Source organism: Lathamus discolor, chromosome 2 (genome assembly GCF_037157495.1).
Source record: "Lathamus discolor isolate bLatDis1 chromosome 2, bLatDis1.hap1, whole genome shotgun sequence".
Taxonomy (NCBI): Eukaryota; Metazoa; Chordata; class Aves; order Psittaciformes; family Psittacidae; genus Lathamus; species Lathamus discolor.
Window position 1 is genome coordinate 63,169,136 of NC_088885.1, and position 13,414 is coordinate 63,182,549.

General features: G+C 38.8%; 1 protein-coding gene and 1 non-coding gene across 2 annotated transcripts in view; one reads left to right on the plus strand and one right to left on the minus strand.

Moving 5' to 3' along the window:
- The window catches only part of DCDC2 (doublecortin domain containing 2), a 58,530-nt gene that overhangs the window by 23,391 nt on the left and 21,725 nt on the right, over positions 1–13,414 (plus strand). Inside the window, exons 5-7 of the mRNA XM_065667213.1 lie at positions 1,506–1,652; positions 2,349–2,403; positions 4,786–4,981. Of these exons, the coding sequence (XP_065523285.1) occupies positions 1,506–1,652; positions 2,349–2,403; positions 4,786–4,981 (398 nt within the window). The remainder of the gene's footprint in view (positions 1–1,505; positions 1,653–2,348; positions 2,404–4,785; positions 4,982–13,414) is intronic.
- Positions 12,092–12,163, minus strand: TRNAH-GUG (transfer RNA histidin (anticodon GUG)). The gene has a single exon. It is a non-coding gene; the product is annotated as a tRNA-His (tRNA).

The window sequence follows — 13,414 nt, forward strand, 5'->3', positions numbered from 1 at the left end:
GTGACTCACTACTCCCCTGGGCAGCCTGTTCCAGTAATTAACAACCCTTTTGGTGAAGAAATTTTTCCTAGTATCCTATCTAACCATCCCCCTGGCACAACTTGAGGCCATTTCCTCTTGTTCTGTTTCTTGTCACTTGAGAGAAGAGACTCATCCCCACCTCACTACAACCTCCTTTCAGGTACTTGTAGAGCACGATGAGGTCTCCTTTGAGCCTTGTTTTCTCCAGACTGAACAACCCCAGTTCCCTCAGCCACTCTTCAGACGACCTGTGCTCTGGACCCTTCACCAGCTTCCTGACTCCAGCACCTCAATAACTTTCTTGTAGTGAGGGGCCCAGAACTGAGCACAGGATTTGAGGTGCAGTCTCACCAGTGCTGAGTATGGGGGATGATCACTTCCCTGACCCTGCTGCCACACTATTTCTGACACAGGCCAGGATGCCTGGGCACAAGCTGGCCCATGTTCAGCAACCATCAGTCAGCACCCCCAGACCCTTTTCTACCAAGCAGCTTTTCAGCTACTATTCCTCAAGCCTGAAGTGTTGCATGAGGTTGTTGTGGCCCAAGTGCAGTACCCGGTACTTTGCCTTGTTGAACCTCATACCACTGGCCTTGGCCCATTGATCCATCGTGTCCAGATCCCTCTGTGCTGCCTTCTCACCCTCCCACCAACACTCACCACCAACTTCTCAACACTCTCAACTTCTCAACTTTTCAACACTCCCACCAGCTTGGTGTCACCTGCAAACTTCCTGAGGGTGCACTAGATCCCCTTGTCCACATCACTGATAAAGACATTAGACAGAACTGACTCCAGTACTGACTCCTGGGGAACACCACTTGTGACTGATCACCAACTGGATTTAACCCTATTCACCACAACTCTTTGGGTCTGGCCATTCAGCCATTTTTTACCCAATAAACAGTACACCTGTCCGAACAATGAGCAGCCAGTTTCTCCAGGAGAATGCTGTGGGAAAATGTCCACAGCCTTTCTTCTGTCCTCTAAGTGGGTCACCTTGTCATAGATGGAGGTCAGGCTAGTCAAGCAAGACCTGCTTTTAATAAACCAATGCTAGCTGGACAGAACCTGGGTTTGCAGTAACTGGCCATGAATGACCAGAGCACAGATAGGAGGTGGAACTTGGTATGAGAGGGGTGAGTAACTCATGGAATAGATCCCTTTCAAAGTGTCAGGAGAAAGACATTAAAGACCTTCTAAGTATAAAGTAATTTACTTCATTTTAGAAATTATGAGAGTATTTCATCTTTCATAGCACTTCATATTTCATTAGTTTTATATAAATTGTGATTTAAGTCATTATTTTGCTCTGTCTTTCCTTGTCTCATTTATATTGTGACTGATCATTGTATGGCATCTACTATATTTGGTTTCATATCTGGAAATTCAACATGATTTAGTGCATTTAGATTAATGTAGCTTTCAACTCTCTTAATGCACCTAACAAGGTTTATTACATTATGCATTTTCATATTTTTCAGACTTTACACTATAGATGGAAAACTTGTTCAGAATGGGTCAGACTTGGAGAATGGGCAAATTTATGTTGCAGCAGGTAGAGAAAAGTTTAAGAAGTTGCCTTATGGTGATCTGCTATTTCGCAAATCTATAATGAGAAGGCCACAGGGGTAAGTTCTATAGGTGTGTGGTTTAATTCTCACATGCCTGTGTGTGTCAATACGTTTACAAAGTACCACCAGTAAAGTACAAAATCATCATGAGGAATGGATGGAGGGATAGTAGGGATGTAAAACTTTATTGACAGCTTCCAAAAAAGTTGAGAAGTGGAAAATGAAAGAGAAAATGGAAATTCAGAGACTATTTCACCTCATAAATATGCTGTTGAACATGTATCACAAAACTAATGTCAGAGACAGGATTATTGTGACTTTTCTTAATTTGTTGGGTTTTCTTGTTTAGTTTTGTGGGATTTGTGGCTTTTTGTTTTTTTTTTCTAGTGAGCAACTATAGACAATGTAAATAACTTGAAAGTGTTTGGGGAAACAGCATTTGCAGCACACGAATTTAAGGACATTGAAAAGCTATGTTGATCAACCGATGTAAACCAATTATTATTTTAATTGCTGGAACTTTTCACTATAATAGTTGTAGAGATCTTTAATTTAGTAATTCACTGAATGCTGCTCTGCAAATTTTCCATATATGAAGTATGCATTGTGGGGAAATGTATTTGTTGGCAAAAATATACAATGAATAAAAGAATTAACTGTGTTGCCGTAGCTGATTTGGCGTTATCTTAACTAATACATAATGTCTATGGTAGTGACAGCATACCAGTTCTAAGATATGGCTTATTTCTGCAGTTCTAAAGCCTCTGCACTACCTCCAATTGTGGGATCTCGAAAGTCTAAAGGCAGTGTAAGTATCAAGTGCCATAATAAAATCTGTTTCTAATTTTGCTTAATTCCAGTAGATGGATAATCCCTGTCCTTTGGGTTTTAATTAAATCTGAAGTGAAAAAATCCACAGCCACCTGGTGGTATGCTTATGAAAGCTTGATGAATCTGTAGCTATTTGCACTGTCAATTAGACAGGAGAAATCTGAGAAAATATTATTGCAATAATGGCTGCTTTATTTGTTATAAAACCTTCCATAGCAAAGTTCAGCTGCTGCCTTGAGGTCTTTCCCATAAACCTTGGCAGTTATCTTTGTGTGTTTATATATTTATTCATTTAAACTAGATAGCTAAAGGAAAAACACAGAACCTTTTCCAAAACATCTTGCAGAAAATGGCGTTTCTGCAAGCTGAGACTGAATAAGGCTCTAAACCAGTTTCCTATCTGATGTGTTTTGTCCTAGCTAACCATGAAATACAGAGCTTGAGGCACCACTTGTTTTGTAACCTGTATAGCTACTTATATGTTTGCAAATGAGTCCACTGTGGATTTAAAACAGTGCCAAATCAGAATATAAGTAACTGTTTGCACAGATTCTGTACAAGTGCTGTTTACTATACAGGTACAAGACAGGGGCGACTCGGATTCACAGTCTGTCATTATAATTGTAGTAGTCGATCATGTCCATTCACTGTTTACAAAACAAAACTGTGGAGCCACTAAACAAAATAAGCAATAAAATATACTATTCCATTCTGTTGAAATTCAGTCAAAGATAAAACCTCAGTAAAGAACATAGTTTCAAGCGCTGTGTGGTTTTAAGATGTGAGCTTTGCAGTTCTAGCATTTATTAGCTCTAACTTCTTGCCTCTTCTATTATTATTTTACAACATGGACAGAAAATTATTTGATACTCAGTTTTATTCATTGGGATTGTAATATACTCTAATAACAAGTGTCAAAACATAAGGAGGCAGGAATACCTACTGCTGCTGTTAAATATGTAATGCAACACTTGAAGTGGTACAAATCATACAACTGTTTACTTCAGTTTGGTACCTATGCTTTCTTACTATTATTGCTTGGGAGTAACAGTCTCCAGTTTGAATTAGAAGAGACTGAAATACTGCCATGCCATTATTTCTTTTTATAGAGAAAGGATAAGTGGTAGATTTGATGGTATTGGTAGATAAATGGTAGATTAGATGATAAAAGCTGAACAGTTATTTAAGTAAGATATTTTAAAAGGAACTGATTTCTACTGATTATGTGAAAACTAGCAGAATCACATAAAAATGTAGTAATGTATGCAGGATATTTTAAAGAGATGCAGGATTTTGTTCAGGACTTATTTTTCTGAACGATCTTAATTTTATATAGTATTACCTTTTAACTTAAGCAGTGAGGTGAAATGAATTGTGTATGACCATCACAGAATGAAAGGCCTTTCTGGTGGGCAAGTTCTAAAATGGCATGAATTGTTCATGCAGCTACACTAAGCAAAATAGTGAAGTAGAATATATTTGTCTTCTGTGATTCAGCGAAGTCAGTGATAGGTGAACAGTTCCAGTGTTTTGGCAGTACTGGATTAGGAAGAAACTGCGTGCACTGTTAGACTGGCAATGGTGAAGGTGTTCAGTTGGTAAAGCCTTTGTAAAGCCTGGAATGATATAAACAGAACCTATATAGTTCAGGTTTTTATGATGTTGATTGTGAACAGATTTACACTGAAGAAAAATGTGTACAAATAAGTAAAATCTCTGGCTAATACATGCAGGATCATACACACATCAAAGCAGTAAAAGTACAGACCAGGTTTCTAGTTCTGTTTCTAGATACACCACAGAGTAAGCAGAGGAACTGGCTAATGTCTTCAGAGGTGATGCAGAGGTGATGTGTGGGCAAACCCCTTTCTTAGTGTCCACTTGGCAGTCAGTGTTACTGCCATACGAAGACTGTCATCCTCTTCGGTCTGCTTTTGACACTTAGATAAATGCCCATGCCTCTTCTAGACAGGCAGTGAATCCTTACAAGTTGTATTTGTTACATCTTGTGACTTTCTACACATATGCATAGATGAGATATAGCTGTATATTACATGCATGCATGTAGATTCCCCCAGCTTTCTATTCATCAAATGAAACATTATTTCCCTATAACAAATGTATTGTTTTGTTCTGGGCATTGTTGAGGAACATTTAATCAGTTGGATCATATAGTAAGTTGATGAGATAGTTACAGTTTTCTGGATAGCTTAAGTTATCACTTAACTGTACTGATTTAAAATTAATATGCTTCTTTAACACTTGACAGCAATCCTTAGTATTAAAAAGTTGAAATAAAATTGAAACTAAAAAAATGTTGTCATTTGCATCAATGATAACTATGTACACTTCTTTTCAGGGAAGTGACCGGCAATCTAAATCTACCACTGGATCCAGTGACCCAGGAGAAAACAGTTCCTCGCCTCAGTTTCCCAAAAGGAAAGACAAAAGAAGCCATAATCCAGAGGATTCTGTGTCCAGACAGCACTTTCCTAACAACTCTACTAAAGTAAAACAGACAGTAACAGCTTCCACAGGAGTCCTTCAAGATAATGGTCAGTACTGAGATAAACACTATTGTACACCGCAGCTTTTGCTCTTCAGTTAAAATTCAGTGAAACAGTGAAATAATATGTTTGTATAGTTCTTGAATTGCCTGTTTACTCTGGCTAACTGAATTTACAAAGGTTCTTTCTGCTTAGGAAATGTACCTATGCATAACCGCTACTTTCCTGGCTTTGTGTACCACAGGAGGCCGCATATAATTTTTAGTATACCTTGGAAGTTAAACTAATACAATCCTATCTTCATGTTTTTGATAAAAACATGATAGAAAACATATTTTGAACATTTTCCCACAGTACCCTATAAAAACAGTAAAAAGGAGTTGGTCTGCCCAAAGGAAAAAATGTCTTGTATTTCACCATTACCATTAACCACTAAAATGCACCTTTAAGATTGTTAGTGGTATTAACACCACTTGATTACTTTAAAATTAAGTGCTTCAGTGTACTTAGTATACGTTTCTCTGGGATGCAGTGATGCCTTTCAGAGATATAGGAAATGTTGAGATTGATAGCTACAGTTGTTTAAGTTTACCTTTATCTTTGAGAATATCTGGAGACAGCATATCAAAAATAAGTTTTTGAAATTACTAGTGTGATAGCAGTTTTTACAGCTGTAACTATTCTTGAGCAATATACTAATTGTAAGGTGTGTGTAACCCAGATAATATAACTTCTCTAGGTTTTATGCATGCAGACAGATTCTTTATTGTATTTGTTTTCTATTGAATCTTATGAGTGTAAAAGGAGGAGTTAACATACCGTGCCATGTTTGGTAACCAAAGTCTGTTGCTGTATGTTCCTTTTTTTTGTTCTTTCCCATGTAAATGAACAGCAGGCTTCTCTCTGGAAAAGCAAAGCAGTAGGAAATAGACATCTCCATGTGGGATGTGGAGGATTCTTGAATTGCTCCTCTGGGTTTTTTTTGCCCTTATTTGTCTGCCTGTGAGAGACAGCAGCACTTTCAGGCAAAATCTGAGGAAAGAGGACAACTCTTGACAAATCAGAACAAAGGTCTTTTCACTCAAGTCAGACCCTATGTGGGAGCTCCACTGTAGTCAGAACTTAGATACCTTGTGGTGAAGTAGTTCAAAGAAAATGTGCTATATTGACCCCACAGAGACATCTACATAGTTGTTGTCTTCCAAGCATTTATTCTGGTCACACATGAAGATGTAGTGACCTGAAGCATAGGCCAGGCAGGCTGTAGGAGCTGTGAGCTCTTAGTGTGGAGTGCTAAAACTTCAGTATCCTCCTGCCCAGTCAGCCCTCTCTGTCAAAGACTGCCCCTGACAGAAAGCCAGCTGGACCATAAAAGTAGAGGGTTGCAGAGGTCAGCATTACACCTTATTTCTGTTCTTTATTATTTGAAGGGACTGAACTGCTGTGTGATTTGTGATGATGTTAAATATGACAAAGGCATATTATTTTGTGACTTGATAGCCTGTTTTGCTGTTAAACTTTTTCTTTATTCCTCATTAGCTGAATATTTTTCACCTGTGGGACTATCTGTTGAGTTAAATATAGCACAGGAGCTTGATTAAGTACTTCCACCAAATTATCTATCTGCAGGTGGGAAGCGGAAGTTGTTAATTGGTTGATGTACATTTTGAAACAGCGGTAGGTGGTAGTCTCCTTCGAAAGCTTTCCCTAGAGAGCCTCATCAGTCAGATCAGTTTTAAGAGCCCACTGACTACAACTGACAGTGGGGGATGTGAGAAACAAGATGTGTCGAAGTAAGCAAAGCCCGAAACACTCTGCTGTCATCAGCATTGGCATTGTTTTTTGGTGCATCACAGGAGAGTCACCTGGCTCAATTTTGACCTTCTCTGCCAGAAAAAAAAAGTTCACAGTGGGCAAGTCTCACTACCATGCTTCCTAGCTAATGAAAGAAACAAACTAGCTTGCCTCTTTCAAGCAGATCAGGTTGTGGCTGGCTTCTCTGCCTGCTTCTTTTGACATACTACTCTGACCTTTATCATACCAGTTAAGAAGGAAAGAAATGTTAGAGATCTGCAAACACTGAAAATATTTTCATACTCAGATGACCTAACATATCTGTATCCTACAGCTTGTTGCTCATGGCTCAGTTGGCCGCTTGGGTTTAACCTGCCTGCCCATCTCATGCCTTTCAGTACATCTGAATATATTTTCCACCTTCTTGAAAGAAGAATCATATAATTATGTAATTTTCAGTTTCATTTTAGAGTGAGGAGTCTTATTCTGAGATGGAGATGTATTTTTTGATGGAGAGCAAGAAGCCAACTGCAGTTATACAGTGATAATGATTGCTTTCAAGTATTGTTTGGGTTAGTATAGCTCCACTGTCTGCTCTGAAGGCTCCTTGTGATTCCTCAGTTGGCTTTGCAGATTTATTCCAAAAAACTCTTTCAAACTCAAAAGCTTTGGATTCGGTAATGGGAACGCTTATCTTTTTTATATATTTTTATTTAATATTTTCCTGAGGGACAGTGAAAAAGAACATGGCATTTTAGTTGGCTGCATTTGGCAGTCACTGATGAGGGATTAATTTATTTTAATCGGAAACTGATAAACCACACAGTGAGTTTATACATCCACATTTTTGAGTGTACGGAAATAGCTATAAAGAAAATATTCATAGTAGAAAAAAATGCATCCCATATTCTTTGCTGTCCTTTTCCCTTCCAATTTAGCAGTTATGTCAAATCTTCCCTCTTTTAAGTGCCAGATTGTTTGAAAGTGATTGTTTCCTGAGACTTAACATCTGAGGAATTATGCTCATACCGTATTTAAAGCTTAACCTAATCTTCCAGTAGTGTTTAGTTGGGCTAACTGTGTATTTACTTCGAATTTTTTCTTTTAACACACTAAGAATTTCAGCAGCATGCCATTCATATTAAAACTGATCCATGTCATAATCCTCTCAAATCAAGATGATTAAATAGTTTCTTAGTGTTGAAAACTCTTTGTTCAAGACTTAAATTCACCACTGCTAAAGCAAATCCAGTAGACCGTGAGCTGGTGGTTTGGTTTTTGTAACTTATAGGGTATGCTATTAATGTTATGACTGGACTCTCATTGCACTAGTAGAACCTAATTAATATTGAATATATTATATGTAACAGTAATTGCAACTAGAAATGTGAGGTTTAGAGCTTAGACTAGTGCAGCTGGCTCGGCATAATTAGGGCTTATGAAAGTGACATCAAAGGCACATTTAATTATCAGCATCTTGGTTTAAAGTTTTGAAAAATACAAACCCCAAACCTAATTATTTTTTCATTTGCACCATATTCTGTAAAGGGTATATTGTAGAAAGTTGAACTGGAAGGCAAATTCAGACATGTAGTAGAAAATTCTTGTAAGGAAGCACCCTCACTTTAAAGCCTATTCCATTCAAGTACAGTAGTTGAATTGTGGTCTCACAGCTTGTAAAATCACCCCCTACTCCCCTCTAAAGTATATAACAAGTTCTAAAGATAATAGAATGTGATTTTTGAGTTCTCACTAAGATTTGGAAAAGTACTGTACTGGACATGGGCTAAGCTACTCCACAGTTTTTCAGATCTAGTTTTAAATATTAAAAGGTCTTAAAAGTTAGCAATCATTTGAGTTTCCTGGTTTCACTATTGGCTAAAAAAGGAACGAAAAGGCCAACCCTTAATTAAAGGAGAAGCTACACAAACCATCAGGTATGGGAGCCACTCCTGCTATCATGCTCTGAATTGCTTTCAATAAAATTACAAACTTGCCAAAGAGTATAAACCTGGACAGCTGAATATCGGCTGTGTGATGTGAGCATTGTTTGTGCTTTCCTGCTGACAACTTTTAAGATTAAAAAAACTCTCTCTATTTAAAACATAGACACATAGACCATATCACTGCTGTGTTGTCAAAGCAGGCAAAAGCTGTGCAAAGACAGATCATCTTGTTTCTTATTTGCTGAGTTTTTTCAGTACCTGTAAGTTTATTCCTCACATAAGAGATAAAATCACAATCTGTAGCAAGAAATGAGAACCCTTGTTGATGTTACTGTGTATTGTAACAGTGCTCAAGCATGGTAGCCACAATATACTAATGCCAGTGGGGAACTAAGGTGATGGTAAACCTTGCAGCCTCTTTCTTTGAGCACACGGTGAGTTGTTTATGTTTGCTTTAGTAGAATGAATACATTGCAAAGCATAAAATAGGCAAAATGAGCAAATGGTACCTGGCAGCAGGAAAGCCATGTTGCTTAACTTGTTGCAGAATGGAGTGTAGGTGTACTGATGCTCAGTTTGGGATGACTGGACCAGGACAGGCATTTCAGGGTTTTTGCATTTTCTCTGTGAGAGTTTAGCCCTTAGGACCCAGCTGTACCCATAAGGCGGCTGAGTTTTGTAGCAGGCATGGAATTAAAGAAGATGTGGCTGAATGGAAGCTGCTTTATTAATTTCAAAATGCAAATGGTCTTAATGATCTGTAATTTAAATAAATGAATAAATTAGATGCTTAGAAACATGGAGGATAAATGATGTGAATGACCAAAGTAGGGAGAAGGAAGCAAAAAACCTTGTATTGTGACATGCAGTCCTTTATTTTTGTACCTGTTTAACGATGACTGAGCTATTGCATCTGACTAAGGCAAATTTTCTTTTGCTCTAGAGTTATGACATTTCCTACCAGTAAAGGTGACAAGGTGAAGCTCTAGAAGCACCTTTGCAGTTTCTGTTGAGGTAGTCACATGTCACCAATCTATAATTGCATGAAATCTTCTTAGAAATTCAATATTTTCTAACAGAGGAACTAACTGCTTAGAAGCTTGAAGCTGCAATAGTAGGTGAAGAAAAACACATTTTTTAATATTCACAACAGTTTCATATGTATATTGCTACCAGTTTCTTTTTAATGCCATTACTTTTTGATGACAGAAGACATAGACATGCAAACACATGCAAACCTATCACCAAGGTAGTGGCTTTTTGTTGGAAATGGGTCTTGTACAACAGTGGTACTTTAAAATAAAATAAATAAAGAAAAACACAGAAAATGATGTTGGGTACAGGCATAAGCGCACCTGTCCTCCCTATTCCTCATAGCAATCTAGTCAATTTAATGAGCCACAAATTTTTTACATTTTGTTTTTAATTTGACTTCACATTTTTATGAGGCAGTCTCTGTGGTAAGTCACATTAATTTTTTTTTATAGTCAGATTAACTTCCTCTCTTTCATACAGAGCTTGCAGTTAGTAAATGCCTCTGATTTCCATAAAATATTCAGGGCAGGCTATTATTACAATGATTTTTTTTATCCCTCCTAGTAAACTTCAATCAGTTTAAAATTTGGAATGCATTAATAACTGCATAATGTTGTAATTTGTGCTGCAATAAATGTTTTACAGATAATGCTGGTTAGGAAAGGAGCTTATATAAGAGCCAGTAATTGCTATGCGCAATTATTATAAATACATAGATTTCTTATGAGCTGGTTCAATGTGTAACTCAATTACTATTTAATAAAGTCATATAACTTATCAGTATTCCAGCTGCAATACTGAATGGCATCAGACAGAAAATTATCTTAGCACTTTAGACAAGGTTTGCTTGGTTATACATGCATCAATTCATTGCTTTTTCTGTACATATCGAGTGACTGCACTATATACTGAACATCTGTGTATTGAGACAACCGGTAACATGTGTCAGGTGAAGTGTTGTTAGTCAAAATGTTTTGGATGTTTATAAATTTGCTTTTACTGGTATTTAATCTGTTCTTTTCTATACCTATAGGGAGATTAGCCAGAAGTATGAAATATGTAGAAAATTCCTCTGAATGGTCAGTGGGCTCTCTCTCACACAAAGGAATTCTCAGGAGCTGCAAATCTAACATAGCTGGCATGGGTGAGGGACAGGACAGAGCAGGTAACTCTGAGGATCCTTGGCTATTAAGAACCATTATTCAAGAAGCACAATTTGCAGCAGTCTTAACATTGTCTTAAATTGTATTGGTTTTATTTGGCCATTTGCAACAAAGTCACAGAGGTGAAGTACGGTAGGAACACAGAACCACCTTGTCTTATCTTTGGTGAAACCAGCTGAGGACCCAGCTACTTACTTTATGAAATAGACCTTGGCCGAGTACAAAATCAGAAACCCAACACCCTATTTATCAGACATCATCCTTTCTAATGCAAATGTGTCCATGCTGTTCATAGCCTCTGGACTGGATCTTCAAAAAGCTAAACCTTCTAAGAACATCCTCCCTCATGTAATGTCACCACCTTTTTCAGATGAAACTGTTCTCTTGATCTTTCTTACTATTTGTGTGGTTCCATTGCTGCTAGCTGTAGAGGTTTGCCATAAAGTAGATGCTAGTGTTTCAACAGCTGTTATCATTCCCCTTTGCTTAGGGCAGATTGAGTTGGTTCCCTGCTTTTTTGAGACACTAGCTATCTCTCTTCAGTACAGTGTATCGGGCTCCATGTGTTCCTTTTCCTGGTAACTCTTACAAGGCTTTGGGGAATTCAAAGCTTGCAGCAGTCTGTGTCCTCTTGAGATTCATCAGTCTTTCTCTCTGTGGGATTACAGAGCTGGAGAAGAGGTGAGATAGAGCATAACTCTTGAATAAGCTCCATAAGAAAGCACTTGTGGTTGCTGTTTTCATTCATCCCTTCAGCCTGAAACCAAAAAATGCTGTAAGAATTCTTTCCCCAAACTGTAGAACCACTAACTGGAGTCTTAATAAATATTGGTTTTATAGGAAATAAATAAGGAATCAAGAAAAATACTTGTCTGGCGACAGTGTGCATTTTTTCATGGTTGCTTTTTGCTGCACTTCTGTCACTAATGAGTATGTGTGGGAGCATCTGAACATAGAAATTCAATTGCAGATAGGTACTAGTAAAATGACATTCCTCTAATAAGGCTTTCGTGAAGGAAGATTCCTTTAAGAAGCTTAAATTCTGACGCTTAAATGCTGAAAGCTGGTTTTGCCATAAAATGGAGTATGGTCAAGGGACCTGCACAGGAGATTCAATTTTTGGGAAAAAAATGGCGAGATGGATGTCACCAGATCCCCACAGATGTGATCAACAAGATAACAGCGATGTTTCCACCAACACCATGGTACCGCTGGGGCGATGCCGTGACTCGGATTCGAACCGAGGTTGCTGCGGCCACAACGCAGAGTACTAACCACTATACGATCACGGCGTGCTACCAAGGCTCCATGCATCCTCAGCATAGACTACCTCAGGAGAGGGTACTTCAAAGACCCAAAAGGGTACCGATGGGCTTTTGGTATTGCTGCTTTGGAGACTGAGGAAACTGAGCAGCTGTCCACCTTGGCTGGTCTCTCAGAGGATCCTTCTGTTGTGGGGTGGCTGAAGGTGAAAGAACAAGTGCCAGTCGCGACCACAACAGTGCACGAGCAGCAATATTGCACCAACTGAGACTCCCTGATTCCCATCCATAAGCTGGTCCGTAGACTGGAGAGTCAAGGAGTGATCAGCAGGACCTGCTCACCCTGTAATAGCCTCATATGGCAAGCACGAAAGTCTAATGGAGAGTGGAGACTAACAGTAGACTATTGTGGCCTGAACGATGTCACACCGCCATTGAGTGCTGCTGTATCGGACATGCTAGAACTTCAGTATGAACTGAAGTCAAAGGCAGCCAAGTGGTATGCCACGACTGACATTGCCAATGCATTTTTCTCAATTCCGTTGGCAGCAGAGTGCAGGCCACTGTTGGCTTTTACTTGGACGGGCATCCAGTACACTTGGAACCGATTGCCCCAGGGGTGGAAACACAGCCCTACCATCTGCCATGGACTGATCCAGACTGCACTAGAACAGGGGCAAGCTCCAGAACACCTGCAATATGTTGATGACCTTATCGTGTGGGGCGATACAGTGGAAGAAGTCTTTGAGAAAGGGAGAAAAATAATCCAAATCCTGCTGAAAGCCAGGCTACCTGCTGGCTTGCTCTTCCTTCACCTCTCATTCCTTCAAGCTTCTAGTCTTCCACTGCACGTAACCTATTTCTCTGCCTTCCTGCCAGTGTGCAAGACACCATTTCTTCCCTTAGTTTCCATTTATGTTCCTCATTTTTCTGTTTACTCTTGTACAGTTTCTCATTCCACACATTCCTTCTAACATTACTGTGCATCAACTCCCTCTGTGTCTGTATCTTCCAGCCTCTGGATATCCTCTCTCTCCAGTTGACTGCTCCTCTTGAATGCCTTTTCCCTCTTGTGATCTGTTCTTTGCTCTTTTGCAGGTTCTTCTTTCTCCTTCTTGCCTGAATGACTGAACAAGACCCTGCTTTAAAATAATCAGAAATAATGGGAGATCTTTGTTTTGGTTACCTCACTTCTTTCTGTATAGGGTATAAAAAATAGTGATTTTTAGCGTAAGACAGTCCGTTTTCATACAGGGACTGGCAAAACCTGAAAAATTCCAG